Below are 20842 nucleotides of genomic sequence, written 5' to 3'. Positions count from 1 at the left end.
GAAAAGAGTAGATTTTTTCAAGGAAATAATTTGTACAGCAGTAACCGTGTGCTGAATGGGGACTAATTTCCCATTAGTATTGGACTGTCTTCTTTGGCAAGAGGGAGAATATTGGCATGTGCCAACCTTCTGGGCCTGAAACTTGCCAGGTTAGCTAGAGAACTTTAAACAAGAAGGATTATTTTTCGGACTATATTTTGAATGTATTAGAGAAGTTTCCCTGAAATTTAACTATGAAGAAAAACAATAAATTACAAGCTGTTCGTAATGGGCTGCTACTTTAGACCTTGATCTTACAATGAGCTTCACGTAGGCAGGTTTCTGTGCCCATGCAGAGACCCAGTGGCTTTAACAGGACTCCATGCAGAGAGAGGGATCCACCCCCATCACTTATAGAAAAACGGGGGCCCTGAGAATGATTACCTTTCAAGTACACCAAAGACATGTTAGGCCATAAATATTCTAAGCACTGAACACTGTCATACCAGGTTCTAAGAAAACAACTTGCTGACATTAAGTGTCACCTCTGACTATATTTTTCTTCTTTTTTTTTGGCTTGAATTGTTTGAATCAATCACAATGACGGTTGGTGGTTCCTACCTGTGCTATTAAGTTATTTATGGGAACTAGATACCATAGAAGGATTTAAAAATCATTTATTAGCTTTATTCAGCATAAAAAGCAGGCTGAGATGGATTCCTGCCACTAGCAACTCTAGATATTACTAATAAATCTTTAAATCTGGTTTATTACATGCTGTACATATAAAGAAGTAACCTAGTTGCTAACCCAGTATCCAAAATGAACTCAGAAGCAAGAGTCTATTAACAGATCTCTTCATACTCACTACTTCACGTTTTTCCACTTCGAACCAGCGGGATATCCCAGGCAAACTCTGCACTAAGATCAATGTTGTTCTTTCCACCCACAGACTCTGCAAAATACAAAAGCAAATTATTTTGTGTGTTGTTCTTTTGGAGACACGCGATCTAGAATGCACATTGCTTTTGCCATCTTGCCCTATTTTCTGTGGTTTTGTTAAAACTTCTGCAGTTTTTTTTTAACTGATGGATTTCTTCATTCTTGTGATATTGAATGCCAGAAATGTGGCAATAGCCAAATCTGCTCAAATGACCACCCAAAAGTGTACAATATGCAATCTTCTCCTTTACCGTCTAGGACTGACTATTAATTTCTGTTGATCTCACGAGTGGAAGATACTGTTTTTAATAATATCCTGGTCTGTTCTCTAAATGGACTACAGATGAAAGCTACTCAAAACCTAATCAGTTGGGAAAAAGGACAGTTTCTAGTTTTTGTAAGTAGGGGGCTTCTCATGCTTTCTCACTCTCACTCACTCAGGTATGTAGGGCAAGTGACAATCTTGCCTTATGTTTGTCTTCCCTATTTTAACTAAAATCAGAAGAGTATGGAAATGACACTTGATTTACCATTATTTGCATGGTCCATTTAATTTACTCTTAGCTACTTCATTCAGCACATAACTATAAACTATCTTATGAACAATGTTATACAGCATCAGTAGCACAGGAAACTATACAGTACTGTACCTTGAATTCATTCTCCTTGTCTTTGGTCCCTTTGTGGAATGGCCTGTCATATCGGAATCTCCAGATGTGATTCACTTTATAAAAACTCTTGATGTTATCTGGGATACCCTCTCTCTGCAGGACCTCCTGGCTTTCAGGAATTGGTGTCACTGCATAGATCTGCAGATCTATGTGTAAAAAGTTAAGGGCCAAACTAGCTTATTACCAGCAAAACAAGCAGGCTGATTCCTGAAGCTTGAAGGAATAAAAATTCTGAAAGTTCATATCCTTAAGCTTCCAGACCATTAACTTCTTTTAACAAGTCACATTTAATTCTAAAATGCAGCTATCTAGTATATGGAAATTAAAATATTTAACAATGGATACTCCTTCAGATTTCACCCATAGCCTATGATGCCATGCTCTGTAAATCAAGAACTAGAAGTATTGCAACTTAAACTGACACACTAGTGCTCCAAGTCTAACAGTTCTGCAAAATAATTTAAATGAAATCAAAATGTTTAACCAGTGATCTCCTATCAAGGATTTTTAAACAAAGAAACAAAAACATTGAGAAGAATGACTGGAAATAGTTTACCTGAAGAAATTATGAATAAAAAGTGTTACATCAGGAAAGAATTTGACTACTAATTCCAATTATTTCAGTGGAATTAGATCATATGTGAATTTGGCTGTAACAATATATATATATATATATTTTTAAGAAGTGTGCAAAAATTAACTGCAGAGTATGATCTTGTGAAAGTATGGATACACTGTGCTTCTGCCTGAAAGATTGTCTCATCTGGCTGATTGGCATGTTGCATAGCAATGGCATGTGGGAACTCATTCAACATTCGCTGTTGGAAAGCCTCCAATCTCTCATAGTCATGTCCTCGGCAAACAAACTCCTTATTCTGTACAGAAGAAGCAGAGCTAGTTACATGAAAATAACTGGGTACCATTAAATAAATAAAGACACACACTTTTAAAAGAGGGCTTTTGGGGATGCTTATTGCACTAGCTGAACAAAGGAAAAGGTAAGTAACAAAAGGCAAAAGCAGAAAACGAATACATATTGAGGGAAAAAGTGATTTAGTCAAAAGGAAACAAATGTAATTGTGTCATATAAAATACATTTTATTGCTTGAGGCATTCTGAAAAATCTAATCATTACATATTTCTGTAAGCCGTGATCTGAAAGGCAAACATTTTTTTTACTAGCTGAAAGTATGCACGGGTAATGTAAAGTAATGGATGGTGAAGGCAACAGGAGAGTCATAAGTCCTTTGAGTGGTGTACTGAATTTTTTTGCTTGTTAGTCCAAAATCTTGCTTTATAGATATGCACCTTGGAGAAAGGGAAGGGATAAGAAACCTTCAAAATGCATCCTTATTGCCTCTTCCTCTAAAGACTGCGCAGATCACCAGTCTGATATATTCTGCCTGTCCTGCCTTAGAGGGGAAGAGAGAATGAGGGTAACTGAGCCTGCTCCAACTCTGAATCTTCCACATGACCACTCACCGTTCCCCTGCACTACCAGGTCAGCTTGGCCATTTTTAAACATTTGTGTGTGCAACATGAACCTCACGTAAATCATCAAATGCCAATGGAATTCCCAATGCAGCGCTGGAATGCTGGAATTCCCAATGCAGCACTGATTGTTTACAATGGTTGTGCTGATACCTACAAGTGCTATGGAAATAATTCTTCATTAGCTTCCTATACCCGTGGGCAGAGGGCACAGGACTTAAGACAGGGCCTCATCTTTGTATAGTAAAGGATTTTATCCAAATTATCAGGAGTAAATATGCACATTCACCATTTCCCAAGCAATAATGTTAAATCAGCTGGATCAACACAAGGGGAAAACTAGGGTAAAAATATTCAAAGGCACTTAAGTTCCATTTTCAAGAGTGACTCAGGCACTTCAGAGCCTAAAGGTACGTCTACACTACAGGACTATTCCGAATTTGCATAAACCAGTTTTGTAAAACAGATTTTATAAAATCGAGTGCGCGCGGCCACACTAAACACATTAAATCGGTGGTGTGTGTCCACGGTTCGAGGCTAGTGTCGATTTCTGGAGCGTTGCACTATGGGTAGCTATTCCGTAGCTATCCCATAGTTCCCGCAGCCTCCCCCGCCCCTTGGAACTTCCGGGTTGAGATCCCAGTGCCTGATGGGGCAAAAATCATTGTCGCGGGTGGTTCTGGGTAAATGTCGTCAGTCACTCCTTCCTCTGGGAAAGCAACGGCAGACAAGCATTTCGCGGCTTTTTTCCCTGGATTGCCCTGGCAGATGCCATAGCATGGCAATCATTGAGCCTGTTTTGCCTTTTGTGACTGTCACCGTATGTGTAATAGATGCCGCTCACAGAGGCGATTCAGCAGCGCTACACAGAAGCATGCTTTTGCTTTTGCATGATAGCAGAGATGGTTACTAGCCATACTGCACCATCTACCATACCATAAATTGGTAATAAGATGGTCATGGTTACCAGTCCTTTTGCACTGTGCCATTTGCTGCTGTCATAAGTGCCCCTGGCCGATCAGCCAGGGGCGCAAAAGCCAAAATTGGGACTGACTCCCTGAGTCAATCCCTCCTTTTTGGTATCTAAAAATAGAATCAGTCCTGCCTAGAATATGGGCAAGTGTACTAGAGAACCACTGTATCATAGAGCCAGAGAGCACAGCTGCTCTGTGTCAGATCCCACAGAAATTATGAGCTGTATGCTATTCACAGGGGGTGCTCCTGCAACAACCCCACCTGTTGATTCCGTTCTTCCCCCAGACTTCCTGGGCTACCATAGCATTGCACCCCCACTTGTGTGATGAATTAATAAAGAATACAGGAATAAGACACAGTGACTTGTTAGTGAGAAATGAGTGGAAGGCAGCTTCCAGCTGCTATGATAGTCCAGACAGGACAGTAAGGAGTGTGGAGAAGAGGAGCCCAGCATCCCTCTGCTAGTCCAGGGGCAATTGAATCTTTTCTTTACACATGAAGGGTGGGGGCTGATGGAGCTCAGCCCCCTGTTGCTATTATGAGGATGGTTACCAGCCATACTGCACCATCTACAAGGAAAAATTAGGGCCAGGCGCCCTTGATTGACCTCACTGATGCTAGTCGGCATGGTTACCAGCCCTTTTGCTCTGCCCCATGTGCCAATAGACTGATGACGAGGACGGGTATCAGTCGTATTGCACCATCAGCCACCCATGGCGGGGGGGGGAGTGAGGATGTTAGTGTTGACGGCTGCAGCATCGCGTCTATCTGCAGCATTCAGTAAAGATAGGGTGACATGTAAAAGAGTCAAGAGAGAATTGTTTTCCCTTTCACTTCTGGGGGTGGGTGGGGGGGTGCGTAAATTGCTGAGCTATGCCCTGACCCACCGCGGACACGGTGTTTGACCCTAGAAGCATTTGGAGCTCAGCCAAGAATGCAAATGCTTTTCGGAGACTGCAGGAACTGTGGGATAGCTTGAGTCCTCCAGTCCATGAGCGTCCATTTGATTCTTTGGCTTTCCGTTACGCTTGTCACGCAGCAGTGCGCTGAGCCCCTGCTATGGCGTCTGTCTGGAGATTTTAAAAAAATGATTTTGAATTTCGTCTTCTGTAACGGAACGCTGATAGAACAGATTTGCCTGCCCTTACAGCGATCACGTCCGCATGGTCCATGCGGGAGCTCTTTCTTTATTTTGATTTTTAACTGCATCGCCACACGTGCTGATCGGAGCTCCATGCTGGGCAAACAGGAAATATTCAAAAGTTCGCGGGGCTTTTCCTGTCTACCTGGCCACTGCATCCGAGTTCAGATTGCTGTCCAGAGCGGTCAGTGGTGCACTGTGGGATACCGCCCGGAGGCCAATACTGTCGATCAGCGGCCACACTAACCCTAAGCCGATATGGTAATACCGATACTAGCGCTACTCCTCTCGTTAGGGAGGAGTACAGAAACCGGTTTAAAGAGCCATTAAAATCGATATAAGGTGCCTCCTAGTGTGGACGGTTGTGGCGTTAAATCGCTTTTACGCTCCTAAAACCGATTTAAACGCCTAGGGTAGACCAGGCTTAAGTCTCATTAAAAGTCAATGGGATTTAGGATTCTAAGTATCTAAGCCTCTTTTCAAAATGAGGCATAGATAGCTGAAAAAGTTATCCCTAGTCTGTACTTAGTAAAGGGGTGGTGTTGATTACTTTCCACAATTGCCCCTTTGCCCAGTAGACCCCACCCCACTCCCAAACTCTCACCAACAGGTTTCTGGGCAGTCATTAATAAAAACAAAATGGGAGTAAGGTTCTTGAGGAAGCATTGCTCCCCTAGTATCCCATAGCTGATGCCTGATCTCTCTTTAGTATGCCGAGACATACTTGGAGCTCAAGACATGTATGGTTTTGGAGGAGCTGTTGTCCACTCTGTGGAAACAAACATCTCACTTCCCTAAAAGAATATTAAGAGGCTACTCCATTAGATAAAACACCTGGAGTTTTCCATCTCCTACAAAGGAAGAACTGGCATAAGACATAATCCAGTTCTCAAGTAGGGAAAGAGATGATGAATGAAAGCATGACTAATAGAATTAGTGCATAAAATTGATTTTGAATTTACTCACTCTCAAGAAAAATGGAAACTTTTTCCCATAAAATCCAACTCTGAAAAACTCTGGCTCCAAACGTTGTTGATCCATGATTTTATCATACAAAGAAGCTTCCATCATCTGAATAAGATTGAGAAAAAGAAATATATGTTTTATACTTAAAGCTTTTACAGAGAAGAGGCTGCTCAGTGCCCCAAGGTATTAGAATCACATTTTTTCAGTTCTAATCAGCAATAAGAAGAACTAGATGACTCTTTTACAGTGGATTGAAAGCTTCCAAGAATTTTTGTGAAGTTATTTTCACTTTTGTTTTTGTTTGATTGTTTTCGGGTGAAAAATCAACACACAAATCTCTTAGAATAATAAAGATGTGCACATTTTTCTTCTTTAATCTTCCTAATTTACCATCTCCATTCTTATTATATACACACACCCACACACAGACACCCCCCCACATACCCAATTTGAAACATAATCCCAAGTATTTTGCTGATTACTCAAGTATTTAGCTATAATATGGGCACTTTCATGAGCACAGGGCATTAAGGTTTGGGATTTTCAAAGAATCCTGCCTAAGGGAGCTAGGTGCCCAAATCTAATTTAATATCAATAGAAGCTGAGTATCTAACTTCCTTGGGATCCTTTCAAAATTTCAGTCTAGAAAATTTATAAAAATCCTTTCTTTGACCAATATATACAGTAGTTGTTTCACTCAAAATATTGGCACAAAGTGACTTGGTTTCAAAGTTTCCTGTTTTTCTTGATGTGATTCAAGAGACAGGTTCTCTGTCAATATTTTACAAATAGTGATTAAAAAAAAGGATCAACATTAGTCAATTATTGATACAATTTTGTTAATTTGCTAATATTGAAGTCTTTGGGGGGAAATGTAATCAGAAGTAATATTAATTGCCGCCCTCCTTAAATTACTTGAAGAAACCTCAGTTTTATACAAAGTCAGATTAACATCAACAGTGCATATGTACTGGACGACTGTTTGGCATTTCAGACTTTCAGATACTCACAACATAGATATGTCAAGAACCAATTAAACAGGCAAGACTAGGGATGCAGGTTTGTCATGATGGGAAAAAGTGTCAGGTAGCATAATCTTCCCATTATTTGTGACTTTTTTTGCGTGCCCGTGACGCACCCCGCAGTGGTGGCTCCTGTCTGACAGGGCTGGACCTGGCAGCCCACTCTGGGTGTTGTGACCTGGCATGCGGGGTTGTAGCACTGGTCAGGTTTGGCCCAGCTGCCCCTCTGTCATGACTGGGGGTAGGAGGAGGTGGAGGGGCCAAACTTCAGTGAGTGGCACTGGGACCTGGTGCATGGGGCTGCAGTGCTGTTGAGGTTTGGCTGCCCCTCCATTGTAATGTGGTGCCCCATCCCAGTGACCTCTCTATTCTTCCTCGTCCCCCAGCCTTCCTTCCACACTGGGCCAGGATTAGGGTTGCGATGTCTGGGCGGAGGGGCGCTGTTACGAATGGTCTGTGCCCCACTGTCAGAGTGAGGAGGAGGAGGACGACATGTTTTATTGAAAATCATGGAGCAGTCACAGTAAATTTAGTGACCTGTGACTTTTAGTAAATTTACTGTGTCTGCTCTATGATTTTTGATAAAAATGCTGTGACAAATCTGCTGCCCTAGGCATTACTAAGGGCAAAATTTTCATTGTAATGCCAAATTTGCTGCTTCTTATATGTGTGGCTCTATCTCTCCAATAGAGCAAACTAAATATTAAATATGCTTTTGAGTTCCTAAAAAAACCTTTTAGTGGAACAGGAAGGTTCTAATAGGAAAGAGGACAAAACCCTCATTTAGGTTCTGAATTGTTAAAGTGTCATTTAAAAAAAAATCATGGTTCTCAGAAAAATATTTATACAGAACTAATGATCCATCGCTCTGCTTTTCAGCAATTAGAATAATGAAGGTGGGTGGCTACTCATAACAGAGTGATTGTGTATAGTGTTAGCTAGAAATATGAATACAACAAAAGTACAGCTTTGTACTCACTCGTGTGTTAAAAGTGTTTTGCAGCAGCAGTCCAACTGGATGGCTGCCCAAAATGGAAGCATTGAAAATCTATCCATTTACTGTTATTCTGCATATATTCCAGAATACTTTATATATATACACACACACACCAGGTGTGGCAAACCAGTGGCTGTTTTACAGGTAAAATGTGGCTCATGGAGCACCTTTCATGTCCCCCTCATTCTTCACCTACCAGACAGGGGAGAGAGGGGGCTCGACACTTCTGCCTTGTGGACTTTTTCTGTGTGCCCGTGACGCACCCCGCAGTGGTGGCTCCTGTCTGACAGGGCTGGACCTGGCAGCCCACTCTGGGTGTTGTGACCTGGCATGCGGGGTTGTAGCACTGGTCAGGTTTGGCCCAGCTGCCCCTCTGTCATGACTGGGGGTAGGAGGAGGTGGAGGGGCCAAACTTCAGTGAGCGGCACTGGGACCTGGTGCATGGGGCTGCAGTGCTGTTGAGGTTTGGCTGCCCCTCCATTGTAATGTGGTGCCCCATCCCAGTGACCTCTCTATTCTTCCTCTAGGGGCTTCTGCCAGAGATGACTGGTGTCTGCTGAGCATGAGTGGGAACACAATTTAAAGGTTCAGCCCCCTCCAACAGCTTGAGTCAGCACCTGCTCCCCTCCCCCACCAGCATGACCCCCTCTTACCCTCAGGGGTCCCTCCCTAGAACTCCCAGGTGTTAGCTCCATGGGCAGAGGCAGCAGCAAAAGCATCAGCTCTCCCTGCAGCTCCCAGCTGTTTGCCACTGCCTCTCCCTATGGCCGCAGCTCCCAGCTTGCTGGCTCCAGCAGGTGTCGTGCAAGGAGAGGGACCCAGAGGCACCATGTGACTGAGCGGAGCCAGCAAGCCCTGGAAAAAATCGGGAGTGGGAAGGGGGAGGCATGTGAACCCATGTGCCCCCCACATGCGTCACTTCTGGCTTCTGCCTAGCTGGGAAGGGGGTCTCGGGGCTTCAGCTCTGTGGGAAGCAACTGCCGAGGCTCAGGGCTTTAGCCCCACTTCTGCTGAAGCCCCAAGCCCCGGTAGGTGCACCCCAGCTCTCGAACTTCTGAAGATTGTCATATGCAGCTCAGAGGGTCAGTAAGTTTGGCCATTTCTGATATATACATTATAGGGAACAAATAAGGTAAGGATTGCATACTAGTCATATTAGGCTTACAAGGCCAAACTTAATATGCTAAGAATCAGTTTGTTAAACTCTAATCAAAAGGGAGCTCCTTATTATGAATGACCAAAATGCACCCAGGTACATTACCCTCATCTTGCTGAGATTTCTGTAGTCATAATAGCTCTCGTACTGCTCTGCAATCTTCCTGCATAAGATGATGCCATTCTCCCAACACTGTAGACAAACAGGTTATAGAAATACTCAACACAGAGAGGAATCATGCTTTGTGGCAATTTCAAATAGCGTTCCAAATATCTTCTATTATTGCTACAATTTCCCAGTAGCCAACAAATATGAGGCAGGCTGTTGCCCCCAAGGATATAACACAGGCAACACCTGTTGTGTGACAATTCACAATATGTTATTAAAGCTCCTTCTTTGTAGGCTGACTGAACTGCACTCCCAGATACTGAACACACTTGAACATACTACCCACTGTCTGCAGTACCTTGATAAGGGCAAAACTCCCTAACTAAACTTCTGGACTCTTTGAGGCATCAAAACATATATTTCCAGAGTTAGTAGATAAAAAGAATCATCTGAGATAAGACACAGCGTGCCACTGCAGAAGGTAGAGATCACTAATGAAGTGATATCCATCTCCTCCAGCACTGTACATGGGATTTATTAGACTGGTTATATGTTCCGATATAAAATGTATTTTACATATAAAAGAGTAGAAAAATTAAGAAAAATATTCCTTCCTTGAATTTTTTTGGGTGGGGAGGAACAATCTGATTGAAAACAAGTTTTCAGTTTCACAAGCTCAGAATATCCTTAAATTGTTTCTGACTCATTGCTAACCAGCGTTCAACATTAGTTTTAATTCTGCTACTTACAAAAATTTACATGGATATTACACCAGTTAAAAAAATTACAGTGTATCTATCTGTACTTGTGTAGCAATTATCGAGGAGAGAGATTTAATTAAAAATTAAGCAGAGTATAATTTTTAACCAGATAATATTGGTAGCCAATATTTGTGCCAGTCTTCAGACCAATCAGCTATGGTTTCTTCCTAATTTGGGATAAGATTTCTGAATAATGACAATATACTATGGTCACCATTAAAACTTACCAACAGCAGCATCTGAAATATTATTAGTAGTACTTCTGCTGTTGCAGTTGCTATTCAAGGGAGCCAGCCTGGTTCTGTAGATAGAGGACAGGCCTAAGAGTCAGGAGACCTGGGTTTTGGTCCCAACTCAGTCACTGATCTTTGTGAATTCAGCATGTTTCTGTCCTTATGTGGCACAGTTTTCCCATCTGTAAAATGGGGAAAATGATACTATCTTTTGTAAAGTTCCCTGAGACTTCCATTTGAACAGCACTATGCAAGTCCTAATCAACAGTATTTCAGACACCATGTGTGGTAATTTATGGCAAATGCTCACTTTTATATGGCAGTCACTTCCCTGGATATAAGAAACAAACACTGCAAAACTGGAGGGGCTTTTACAATCCTACTAACCATTCATGATAAAATCAATAATCAAACACACTTACCTTTCCCCGGTCAAAGTTCTGGATGATTGTAAGGTGAAGATACTCTTTGCGCTGCCACTCTGTTTGCATGGGATAGTTTAGAAATTCTCTCAATGGTCGGTCAGACCATTCTAATAGCTCATCGTACAGCAGCAGTGTGTAGGCAGCCTCTGTCAGACAAGTTACAAAGTGTTATATGTAAACATGAAAAATATAAAATACCTCAAAAGCCATGTTATTTAAACCAGCACCTACCATAATATTCTCATAAAAGTTATACCTCTGCATAGAACGACTACTTTACCTAAATCATTATAGGGGGAGCCGGTAGCACAAGGTTGCTCTATATTTTCCACAATAATACGCTGTATTCAGTTGCTTATAACTTTGCCATACTTTAACTGCCCGGGATGAAATTTCCTATGCTGGGTGTCTGCGTCAGGCTGAATATTTTTGCAAGTTTTAGCAAAAATGGCCCAGTCATTACTGAGAATGAGATTAGGGAAAAATATGTTGTTTTGCCCATGTTAAAAAGTTCTTACAACTGTTTTGCTGAGAAGCTCTAGGTCTGCTATGCTTTGGAGTACGGACGTGAAGTTTGGCAGAGGGATGGGCCTGTGTGTCAGATATGTGCCTTTTGCCATCCCCATGAAAAAATGGCCAAATTATAGGACACTGAAAACTGTCAGATGCTCAGTAGAGACTTGTTAGAGTGTAGCACCTAATTTCTCCAAAGATTCCATCTACGCTGGGCATGTTCACTGCAAAGGCTGAGCAGGACTTTCCCTGCAATTGCTAATCCTGGCTGCTGCCAGGCACCTGGACTGAGAGCAGGGAGACTGTCTCTCCTGTGCTCTCAATGTTCCCTCAGCAGCATGGAGAAGGAGGAGGAACAATCTGATTAGAATGCAGAGGGGTAAGGAGCTGGACTTGGGGGCAGAAAGAGCAGAGGGAACAGACTGGGTCAAGGAGACTGAGGAGAAAAGGGGAAGACTAGGAGCCAGGAAAGGGAGGGGGAAAAGGACAGTGGCTGTACAAGATGACGGACTGGGAGCTGGGGGAGGGGGGAAAACAGGAGAGGAACTGGGACAGGGAGCCAGTGTGGGAGAAGGGTATGTAAACGACTGGAAAATGAGAGGAGGAGCAGAAACTGGCACTGTTTAGACAAGGAAACTAGGACTGGAAGGTGGTGGTGAGTCACTGGCATGAAGAGCTGGGGTAAAAAGACAGAACTTGTACAGGGACAGGCTGAAGGGTACAGGGCAGAAGGGATCAGGGCTGGGAGGAATGAGGGCAGAAGGATCTGTGCCCACTAGAGCACATTCCCCTACAGGCTGCAATGAAACCCAAGAGTCAATATTTCCCTTCTGTCAAAAGTATCAGTGAAACCCTCTGGCACAATGTCTCATTCCCCTCTACTGCTGGTCCACATAACAGTAATAAGTTGTCATCCTCTATCAGTTACTGTTAGCTTCAGTGGCAAGAACTGAGCTGTGGATCTAAAGGTTCTAACCTGGCTGATGATCCCCATAGTGGAATCTGTTTTTTCAGTTTGCTTTTTTAAAAACCTAGGAAATTACACAAACACACACACAAAATTCTGTAAAAAGAACATTATTAAGGTTGCAAAGTCAAACAATCAAAAATTAGGATATGCTAGAATTAAGGTTGCTTGTGCAATCTTCATTTCGCCCTCCTGTATATATGCATTAGGATACAGTCTTTAATTACATGATCAGATACTATTTTTTTCCTCTGCCTCATTCAGTGCACATGATGGACCATGCTATGGGAATGCATAAGGGTTGTGAAGTGTAAGAAACTGTTGTCTGTAGGACCCCTGCTTCATTTGTTGTAGGATTTGGAAGACGTGTAGTGATTGAAGCACAAAGGCAACCTTAATTCTGGCATTTCCTAACTTCTGAGTGCTTGTCTTTGAAACTTAAAAATGATATTTTAATATAATTTTTGCATATAATTTTATATTTAAGATGTCCAGTATATTTATTTATAATTTTATTTAAAACTAATTGCTATAAGATTGATACAGCTTGACTTCTTTATTGCTAACAAACTACTAAATCTAAATACACACTAAAAGAAAATGTATTAGTGTTCCTTTCCTTTTCAATTTCTATCATGGAAGCCTTAGCTTGGAAGATCTCTGTAGTACAAATCTGTATTTGCAAGTTCTTGGATATATTGTATTGTATATAAGCAGGGGTGAAAGTAACTTACAGGATTTACCAATACTGCCGGAGTCCTGAGGGGGCGTGGCCTCATCCGGAAGGGGTGTGGCCTCTCAAGATTTAAAGGCCCTGGGGAACCAGCTGTGGCTGGGACACCCAGGGCCTTTAAATCAACCAGGGGCTCCCAGCTGCAGAGGTGGCTGGGAGCCCCCTGGAGCTCAGGGGCAAATTAAAGGGCCCGGGGCTCTGGCCGCCAGGGGGAACCCTGAGATTTGTGGGGCTGGGGCAGGGATTTAAAGGGCCCAGAGCTCCTGCCACTGAGGGAAGCCCGGAGCCCTTTAAATCCTGGCCCCAGCCCGGCCGCCAGAGCTGTGGCCGGGATTCAAAGGGCTCTGGGCTGCCCGCAGCCGCAGGGAGCTTTGAGCCCTTTAAATCCCTGCCCCTGCCCAGCCGCCAGAGCCGCGGCCGGGATTTAAAGGGCTCTGGGCTGCCTGCAGCGGCAGGCAGCCCAGAGCCCTTTCAATCCCCGCCGTGGAAGTCGATGCGGTCCAGCACGGCGTACTGGCTCTTGCCGGTATGCTGGACCGGACTGGACCGGCTTACTTTCACCTCTGACTGTATGTATGTATGTGTCACAAACAATGCAGCTGCAGCCTGCCACTGACCAGCAGCGACCCCAGCAACCGGCCCCCGTGGGCTGCTGTCTGCAGAGAGCCAGCAGGTGCCACTGGGCTGGGTCTGCCAAGGAGTAAGTAACAAAGGCAAAAACCACAGCCAGCCAGCCAGGGAGGGAGCCCGGGGGTGTGTGTGTGGGGGAGAGTCAGGGGTGAATGAAGGACAACTGGAATAGCCTTAATGAAATATACAAGATATTTAGAGAAAGTTTTGTCAATTTCAGCCTCTGCACTCAGGACAAAACAAAAAGAGATCTGAGATTGCACCCGATGTCCTAAGGACATTTCAGGTGTTTAAATCAATATATAAAGAGGGTGGATTGGAATGAAAACTACTATTTCTTTCAAAGGAGGCACAATAATTTCCCTGAATATTCAGTTTTCCCCTCCAATCCCTTTGTCGTTTTGTCTATGGGGGCTATTTGCTTTCCCTGTGAATCTTTAGTTGCTTTAGCAAAATTGCTTTGCCCAAAATAAACCCTAATCATCATGACATCTTTCCACTATGTTCTCCATGTTTTTTGTGTTTTTTTTTTTAAACAGTAACATTTCAAAGAGGATCTGCAAGCAGTTTGGACATCACAACCATGATCCTCTGCTGGGGAGGGAATGGGATAGATTTCAACTTGGAAATGGTTCCTGATTTTGATTGTGTTTAGGAGATCCCCTCATCCCAGGGGCAGAAAAGAACTGCCCCTGCCATGGTCACACACCCCCAACAACAACTGGGAGTGAAATGAACAAGGATGCCAGAGACGGCTCCTAACTCTGGGCACTGAACTGCACAGGGAACAGCTGACTTTAAACTGTTCTTTTGCAGGCAGCAGCAGCAGGCATCTCAGCCAGTGTCCCTACTGCAGCTAGAGCCTAGAGGAGAACCCCTGCTGGGGGTCAGGGGGAGGAATGCAGAGCCTTGTCTGCAGCCTGGCTGGAGGAGGGGGAGGGGGAGGGGGAGGGAGGAGTTGAGAAACCAATGTGACAGTGAGTTTTCCCCTTCCACCTGCTTTTATTAGCTCTGGATTTAAGCTGTGCAGCCAAATGCTTGTATTTGTTGTGTATATTAGTATTGGAGAGATCCCCTCATCCCGGGGGCAGAAAAGGACTGCCCCTGCCATGGTCAAACAAACCCTCCCCTCGACCCCCTCCCCGCAGCTACTGTGAGTGAAATTAACAAGGATGCCAGAAACCTAGCCCTGGGGGCTGAACCATCAGGGAACAGCTGAGTTTAAACTATTCTTATGCAGGGAGCAGGCTTCTCTCTCCCTCCCTCAGTCAGTCTCCTTTTCTTACGTATCGGCCCATACCAGCTTACTTTCACCTCTGTCAGGGCCAGCTCTAGGTTTTTTGCCGCCCCAAGCAAGAAAAATTGTGGCTGCCCCCGATCCCAGCCCTGGGCTCCCCCTCCCCCCCGCACCCTTCTGCCACCCCAGCCCTGGGCTCTTCCCCCCCACCCACACCCCCTGCCAACCCAGCCCTGGGCTCCCCCTTTCCCCCCACCAGTGCCCTCCACTCACACCTCCTGCCGCCCCAGCCCTGGGCTCTCCCCCTCCCACCTGCACCCTCCTTCCGCCGCAGCCCTGGGTCACTGGTAACTCTCTCCCAGGGCGGGTCATTCAGCAGGAATTTTAGATGTGCACAGAACACAGACAGGATTGGTTCCCATATGGTTACAGAGCGGCAGTAAAGTGGAACAATTTTCAGCTTGTGTGATTGGAGGATATCTGGATCCATATTATAAGACTGTCCTCCATAAATGAGGAAAAGTTGAGGTGCCTTTATTATTCTTTTGTTCCACTCTTTCTTTCTATGGGGAATTTGCCAATGCAATATCACTGTCTTCCTTTTAAACAAACAAACAAAAAAAAGGCAATGGCTGTTGAAAATAGCAATTCCAGTCCTAATAACCACTGAGAAGCATTTCTTGCTCAATTTTATCCTACTTTTTCTAAAGTTACAGTGGATCAGTATATTTGATTTGGGAGAAATGAAGTAACACCTGCCCAAATTGACCCTGAGCACTCCTGAATTTTGAGGTGTTCAAATTTGGAAGGCAGGTGCTGCGTGTGTGTGTGTGGGGGAGGGGGGGTGTGAGCTCTGCAGAGGAGCACGGCAGCATGTATGCAGCAGCATGTCTGGAGCTGCGCGGCGCCAGACACGCTGGTCTGAGTGGCACGGTAAGGGGGCTGGGGGGCAGTCAAGGGACAGGGAGCAGGGGGGGTTGGATGGCGCGGAGGTTCGGGGGGGCAGTCAGGGGCAGGGAGCAGGGGGGGTTAGATGGGTCAGGGGTTCGGGTGGGCAGTCAGGGGACAGGCAGCGGTTGGATAGGCATGGGAGTCCCAGGGGTTTGTCAGGGGACAGGTAGGGGGTGGGGTCCTAGGAGGGAAGTTGGGGGGGGTCTCAGGAGGGGGCAATTGGGGACAAGGAGAAGGGAGGCTTAGATAGGGGGTGGAGTGCTGGGGGGCAGTTGGGGCAGGGGTCCCAGGAGCGGGTGATCAGGGGACAGGGAGTGTGGGGGGGTTGGATGGGTTGGGGTTTCTGTGGGGGGCAGTCGGAGGGAGTGGATGGTGGCACTGGCAGGGTGGGGCTTCCCTCCCCGTGGAGTGTGTCCTGTTTTTTGAATGTTAAAAAATGGTATCTCTACCTTTCACAATGCAACTCTCCACTCACAGCACACGCTGCAGCATGAGGTCCCCCCTTCCTTTCCAGTTGGTAGTGGCCAAGGGAATGCTGGGAAATGTAGTTCTTTCCCTGTTCCAGGGCTAGCTCTATAGGCAGGGAGCTAACCAAGGAACTACAGGTCCGAGAGCCCCCTGTTGGTTCTGCCGCCCCTGCCATTGGCTGCCTCAAGCAGATGCTTGCTTTGCTGGTGCCTAGAGCCGCCCCTGACCTCTGTATATAAGTATCTTATTAACACCACTGGCATGCACCACAAGAAAGCAAACAGGAGGGGCTGATTTACGATATGGAAAAATCTGTCTGAAGAGGAAAGGTTCAAAGAGTTAAACATTTCTGCAATTAATGGAAACTGAAAGGTTATCTCATTCCAGTTTTGAGGTCTCTGAAGGGGACACACAAGGAATTAGGACATTATATATTCTACCCACAAGGGGATTAAACGTATAACCATGACTGGAAGCTGTGGAAGGAAAGATTTATGCTAGATAGATTTAAAAAGACCTTTTTTCACCAAGAATTATTAGAATGTGAACCAGTCTTGTAAATCATATTGTGAAGGCAGATAAAATAAATGAGAATAAGAGAAAGCTGCCTGCATCACTGGAACAAAACTATATAACTAGATGAAATAAAAGTGTAACATACTGGAGTACTGGTAAGAGAGGGTAAGAGAGTGAACTTTACTTCCTGTCCTCAGGCAACTGACAAGAGTCAAGGTTAAACTAACCTTTTTATGTGTGTTCTTTTCACTGAACATCAATATGTAAGGCAAAGGAATGGACTAGATGAACCTTTGCTTTTCAATGTAAGGACTGTATCTATCCTTTGTCACGGACTGAGGCCAACTCTTCCTTAATCAGGTAGTACTAAATAAGACTGACTGAGAGTCAAAAAAAAAAAAAGGATCATGGATTGCAAATGCTAGAAAAGAAAAGAAAAGAAAAGAAAAGAAAAGAAAAGAAAGAAAAATCTATAGAAAAATGAAAAACTGCCATGGAGGCATTATTTTGAGCAAAATATTGCTTAAAATAAGTGAATTGTTTAAAAACAAAAAAAATCAGGTCACAATCAGTGCTCGGACTACACTGGACATACATATAGAAACTAGTGTGTAATTGACATGCCTTGCTCAGTGGGTTACTAAAACCTGTTATGTAAAAAACTAAAAAAGTCACAGTTACGTCACAAAAATCATGTCTGTGGCAACCATATATCTCTAGTTGGTCATTATGCCCAAATTATATGAGAAGGTCCCTGAAGTTATACAACACGGTCATGAAAAAACTCCTCAATACAACTTCCCAATCCTCTGACACACTAAACATATAGAGGCCAGACAGGTATGGTGGAGTTAAAGAAATCCTCTCTCTTTTGTACCTTAGGAAGTCCAAGCTCCATGTACCCAACACAACTCCACCTTGCCCAACTGGTCTCCTAACGACTTTTTTATGTACTACAGGTTTTGGTATTGAACCCTCATAATTACAACGTGCAAGTTACAGAAGAAAAGCCGGCGTTTTTTTGGCTGAGTCAATGTCAGCTGGATTGAGGCCTCTAGTACCCATACGACAGAAGGTCAGTTTGGGATTTTGCAAACCCAAAGTATTTTGATACAGAGGAAGTGATTGATCTCCTATTTCCTTCTTCATTTTGGACAGAGGCTAATGTGACATAAAATTTGGAGTGAGGCAACTGAAAAAACAGTTACCTACCTGGAACTGTTCTTCGAGATGCGATGTAGACATGTATTCTACTTAGGTGTGTGCATGCCCAGCACACTGGAGCTGGAGACCTTTATCTAGCAGCACCAGTAGGGGCAGTGCTCACATCTTGTGGCCATAGCCCTGCCCCTAGCCTTATACGGGGGGTGCCACCCCAACCCCCTCCATTCCTTCACATCAAACCTCAGATGTATAGACTCAGATCCGGAGGGGACTGAGGGTCAGTTGTGGAATACACATCTGCATCACAGAATAACAGTTACAGATAGGTAACAGTTTTTTTTTTTAATAGACGTAGCAATGTAATCTACTAAGGTGACCCAAAAGCAGGACTAATAGGAGGTGGGGCTCAGAGTCTGCAGGACTGCCTTCCCAAAGTTGCCATTTGACCTGGATGCAGCAATAATGGCATAGTAGTTTGTAGAAGCATGCACAGAAGACCAAGTTGCAGCCCTGTAAATGTCCAATATAGGAATGTCACTTAGAAATACCATAGACGTTGCCTGGGCTCTTGTGGAATGAGCTCACACCTCTTGAGGCAGTATAGTTCAGGCTACTTTGTATGTTGTCAAAACACAGGAAGTTATCCACCTAAAGACTGTCTGTGAAGAGACCATGTCAGGGTTCCCCTCACCACTCTGATCTCAGTGGGGGGAGGGGGCAGATGTGGGGACCTGCATGAAAGACCCCCTAAGCCTATATGCTAACAGCGTAGGTTAAAACTTCCCCAAGGCACAAATTCCTTTCCTTGTCCTTGGACGGTATTGCTACCACCACCAAGTGATTTACACAAAAATTCAAGGAAGAGTCACTTGGAATCCCTATACCCCCAAAATATTCCCCCAAGTTCCTTCACCCCCTTTTCTGGGGAGGCTTGAGAATAATATACCAAACAGTGGCCTTAGCAATGTGAGCACAGACCAGAGCCTTTGTCTTCAGAACACTGAAAACAATCAGGTTCTTAAAAGAAGAACTTTTTTTTTTAAATAAACGAAGAAGAATCACACCTGCAAAATCAGGATGGAAGGTAACTTTATAGGGCAATAAAAAGACCCCTCTGGGCTCAGCGTCACAGTTACAAAAACAGGACTAAAACTACCTCTGTAGCATAGGAAAATTCACAAGCCAAAACAAAAGATAACCTAACGCATTTCCTTGCCCTACTTACAATTTCTGTGGTTTTAGATGGATTATATCGGGTATATTTTCAGTAGATATTCTACCTGCTTGGCTTCTCCCTCCTGGAGAGGGAACAACAAAAGAGAACAACAAACAAATCCTTCTCTCCCAGATTTGAAAGTATCTTCTTTTCTCATTGGTCCTTCTGGTCAGGTGCCAACTAGGTTATTTGAACTGCTTAGCCCCTGACAGGTAAGGCAATCCAGTACAGCTGCCAAGGAGGGATTTTATGCTACTGCATACATAAAGATTGCTACTCTTCCCCCTATTTTCATGACAGACCACTTGACCCTCAATTTGTTCTGCATAGGAAACAAACAAATGAGATGAGGAGCAGAAAGATTTGGTCCTCTCCAGATAAAAAGCTAATCACCACCTGACATCTAGTATATGAAGACATTTTTCCTCTGGAGTTGAATGCAGCTTGGGGAAGAACACTGATAAATATATAGTCTGGTTCAAGTGAAACTGGGAAACTGCCTTGGATAAATCTTAGGGTGCAGCCACAGAGTTACTTTGATTTTAGAAGAGCCTGAACGAAGACCCCCTTTGAGAGCAAAACAGATAGCATTTCTTATTTCTCTCGTGGCAAACTGGTTGATCGTCGGAATGCTCCAAACTGCAAAGAGGGACTCCAGGACGCTGGCTTCAGGGACCATTAATGATTCAGGGAGAAATTTCATCTGAGGTGATCCTCCAGGTGATTCTGTATCCCAGGGAAATGATCAGCTGTGGAGGTAACGTCTTCCTCAATGCAAAACTGCCATAGCCTAATCGCTTCCTGATACAGCATGTTGGAGTGTTCTCCCCACCTCACCTGTTCACGTAATTCATTGCACTGGTATTGTTGGTAAGTATGAGTGCCACTGAGCCCATGATGTGATCCTGAAAGGTCTGACAGGCACTGTAGATGGCTCAAAGCTCCAGGGCATTGATACTCAGAGAAGCTTCTTGTTCTGACCACAGACCTGGAACTTTCAGCAATCCCAGATGTGCTCCCCAACCTATTAAGGGGGCATTGGTGATTACAGTCTTGGTTGGTGGGGACTGAGTAAAAGGAATGCCCTGGCACACAATATCTTGAATCATTCACCACCATAAGGAGTCCAGGATCGGTGGACCAGCCAGTCCAAGGGATGATGAATCGGATGATAGATCAACTTCAGTCACTTCTGAAGAGGATGAAGGTGTAGTCTGGCATATTGGACTAGCTGTGGATCTGCAGCCATATGGCCTAGGCTGTGATTAAGCGTTGAGATTGCAGCTCCAGACATAGGTGGCGAATTGCCTGGAATTGCTCAGTTGGCAGAAATGCTCTTGAGCTCATAGAGTAAAGCAGGGACCCAATGAACTCAATTCTTTGAGTTGGAGCCAACCTTAATTTCCCAATTTTTAGGATGAGACCTAAATGATCAACTAAGTGTAGTGTGAAATTAACATGAAAGAGGACTTCCTCTTTGGACTTGCCCTCAATAACCAATGGTTGAGATACAGGAAGATAAGAATTCTCCTCTTCCTGAGGTATGCTGTTACCACAATCATACACTTGGTAAAACCCAG

General features: G+C 44.2%; 1 protein-coding gene across 3 annotated transcripts in view; it reads right to left on the bottom strand.

Annotated features, from left to right (window-relative positions):
- Window positions 1-20842, bottom strand: part of DOCK4 (dedicator of cytokinesis 4) — a 428604-nt gene that overhangs the window by 34663 nt on the left and 373099 nt on the right. For all 3 annotated transcript variants that reach the window (XM_045031826.1, XM_045031832.1, XM_045031842.1), the window contains 6 exons: window positions 10865-11013; window positions 9446-9532; window positions 6166-6270; window positions 2326-2467; window positions 1572-1738; window positions 848-934 (listed from right to left, as the gene is read on the bottom strand). In XM_045031826.1, the coding sequence (XP_044887761.1) occupies window positions 848-934; window positions 1572-1738; window positions 2326-2467; window positions 6166-6270; window positions 9446-9532; window positions 10865-11013 (737 nt within the window). The remainder of the gene's footprint in view (window positions 1-847; window positions 935-1571; window positions 1739-2325; window positions 2468-6165; window positions 6271-9445; window positions 9533-10864; window positions 11014-20842) is intronic.

The sequence above is a fragment of the Mauremys mutica genome, chromosome 1 (genome assembly GCF_020497125.1).
Source record: "Mauremys mutica isolate MM-2020 ecotype Southern chromosome 1, ASM2049712v1, whole genome shotgun sequence".
NCBI lineage: Eukaryota > Metazoa > Chordata > Testudines > Geoemydidae > Mauremys > Mauremys mutica.
The sequence above is the reverse complement of the archived record's forward strand: the minus strand, read 5'-3'. Positions and strand labels throughout refer to the sequence as shown.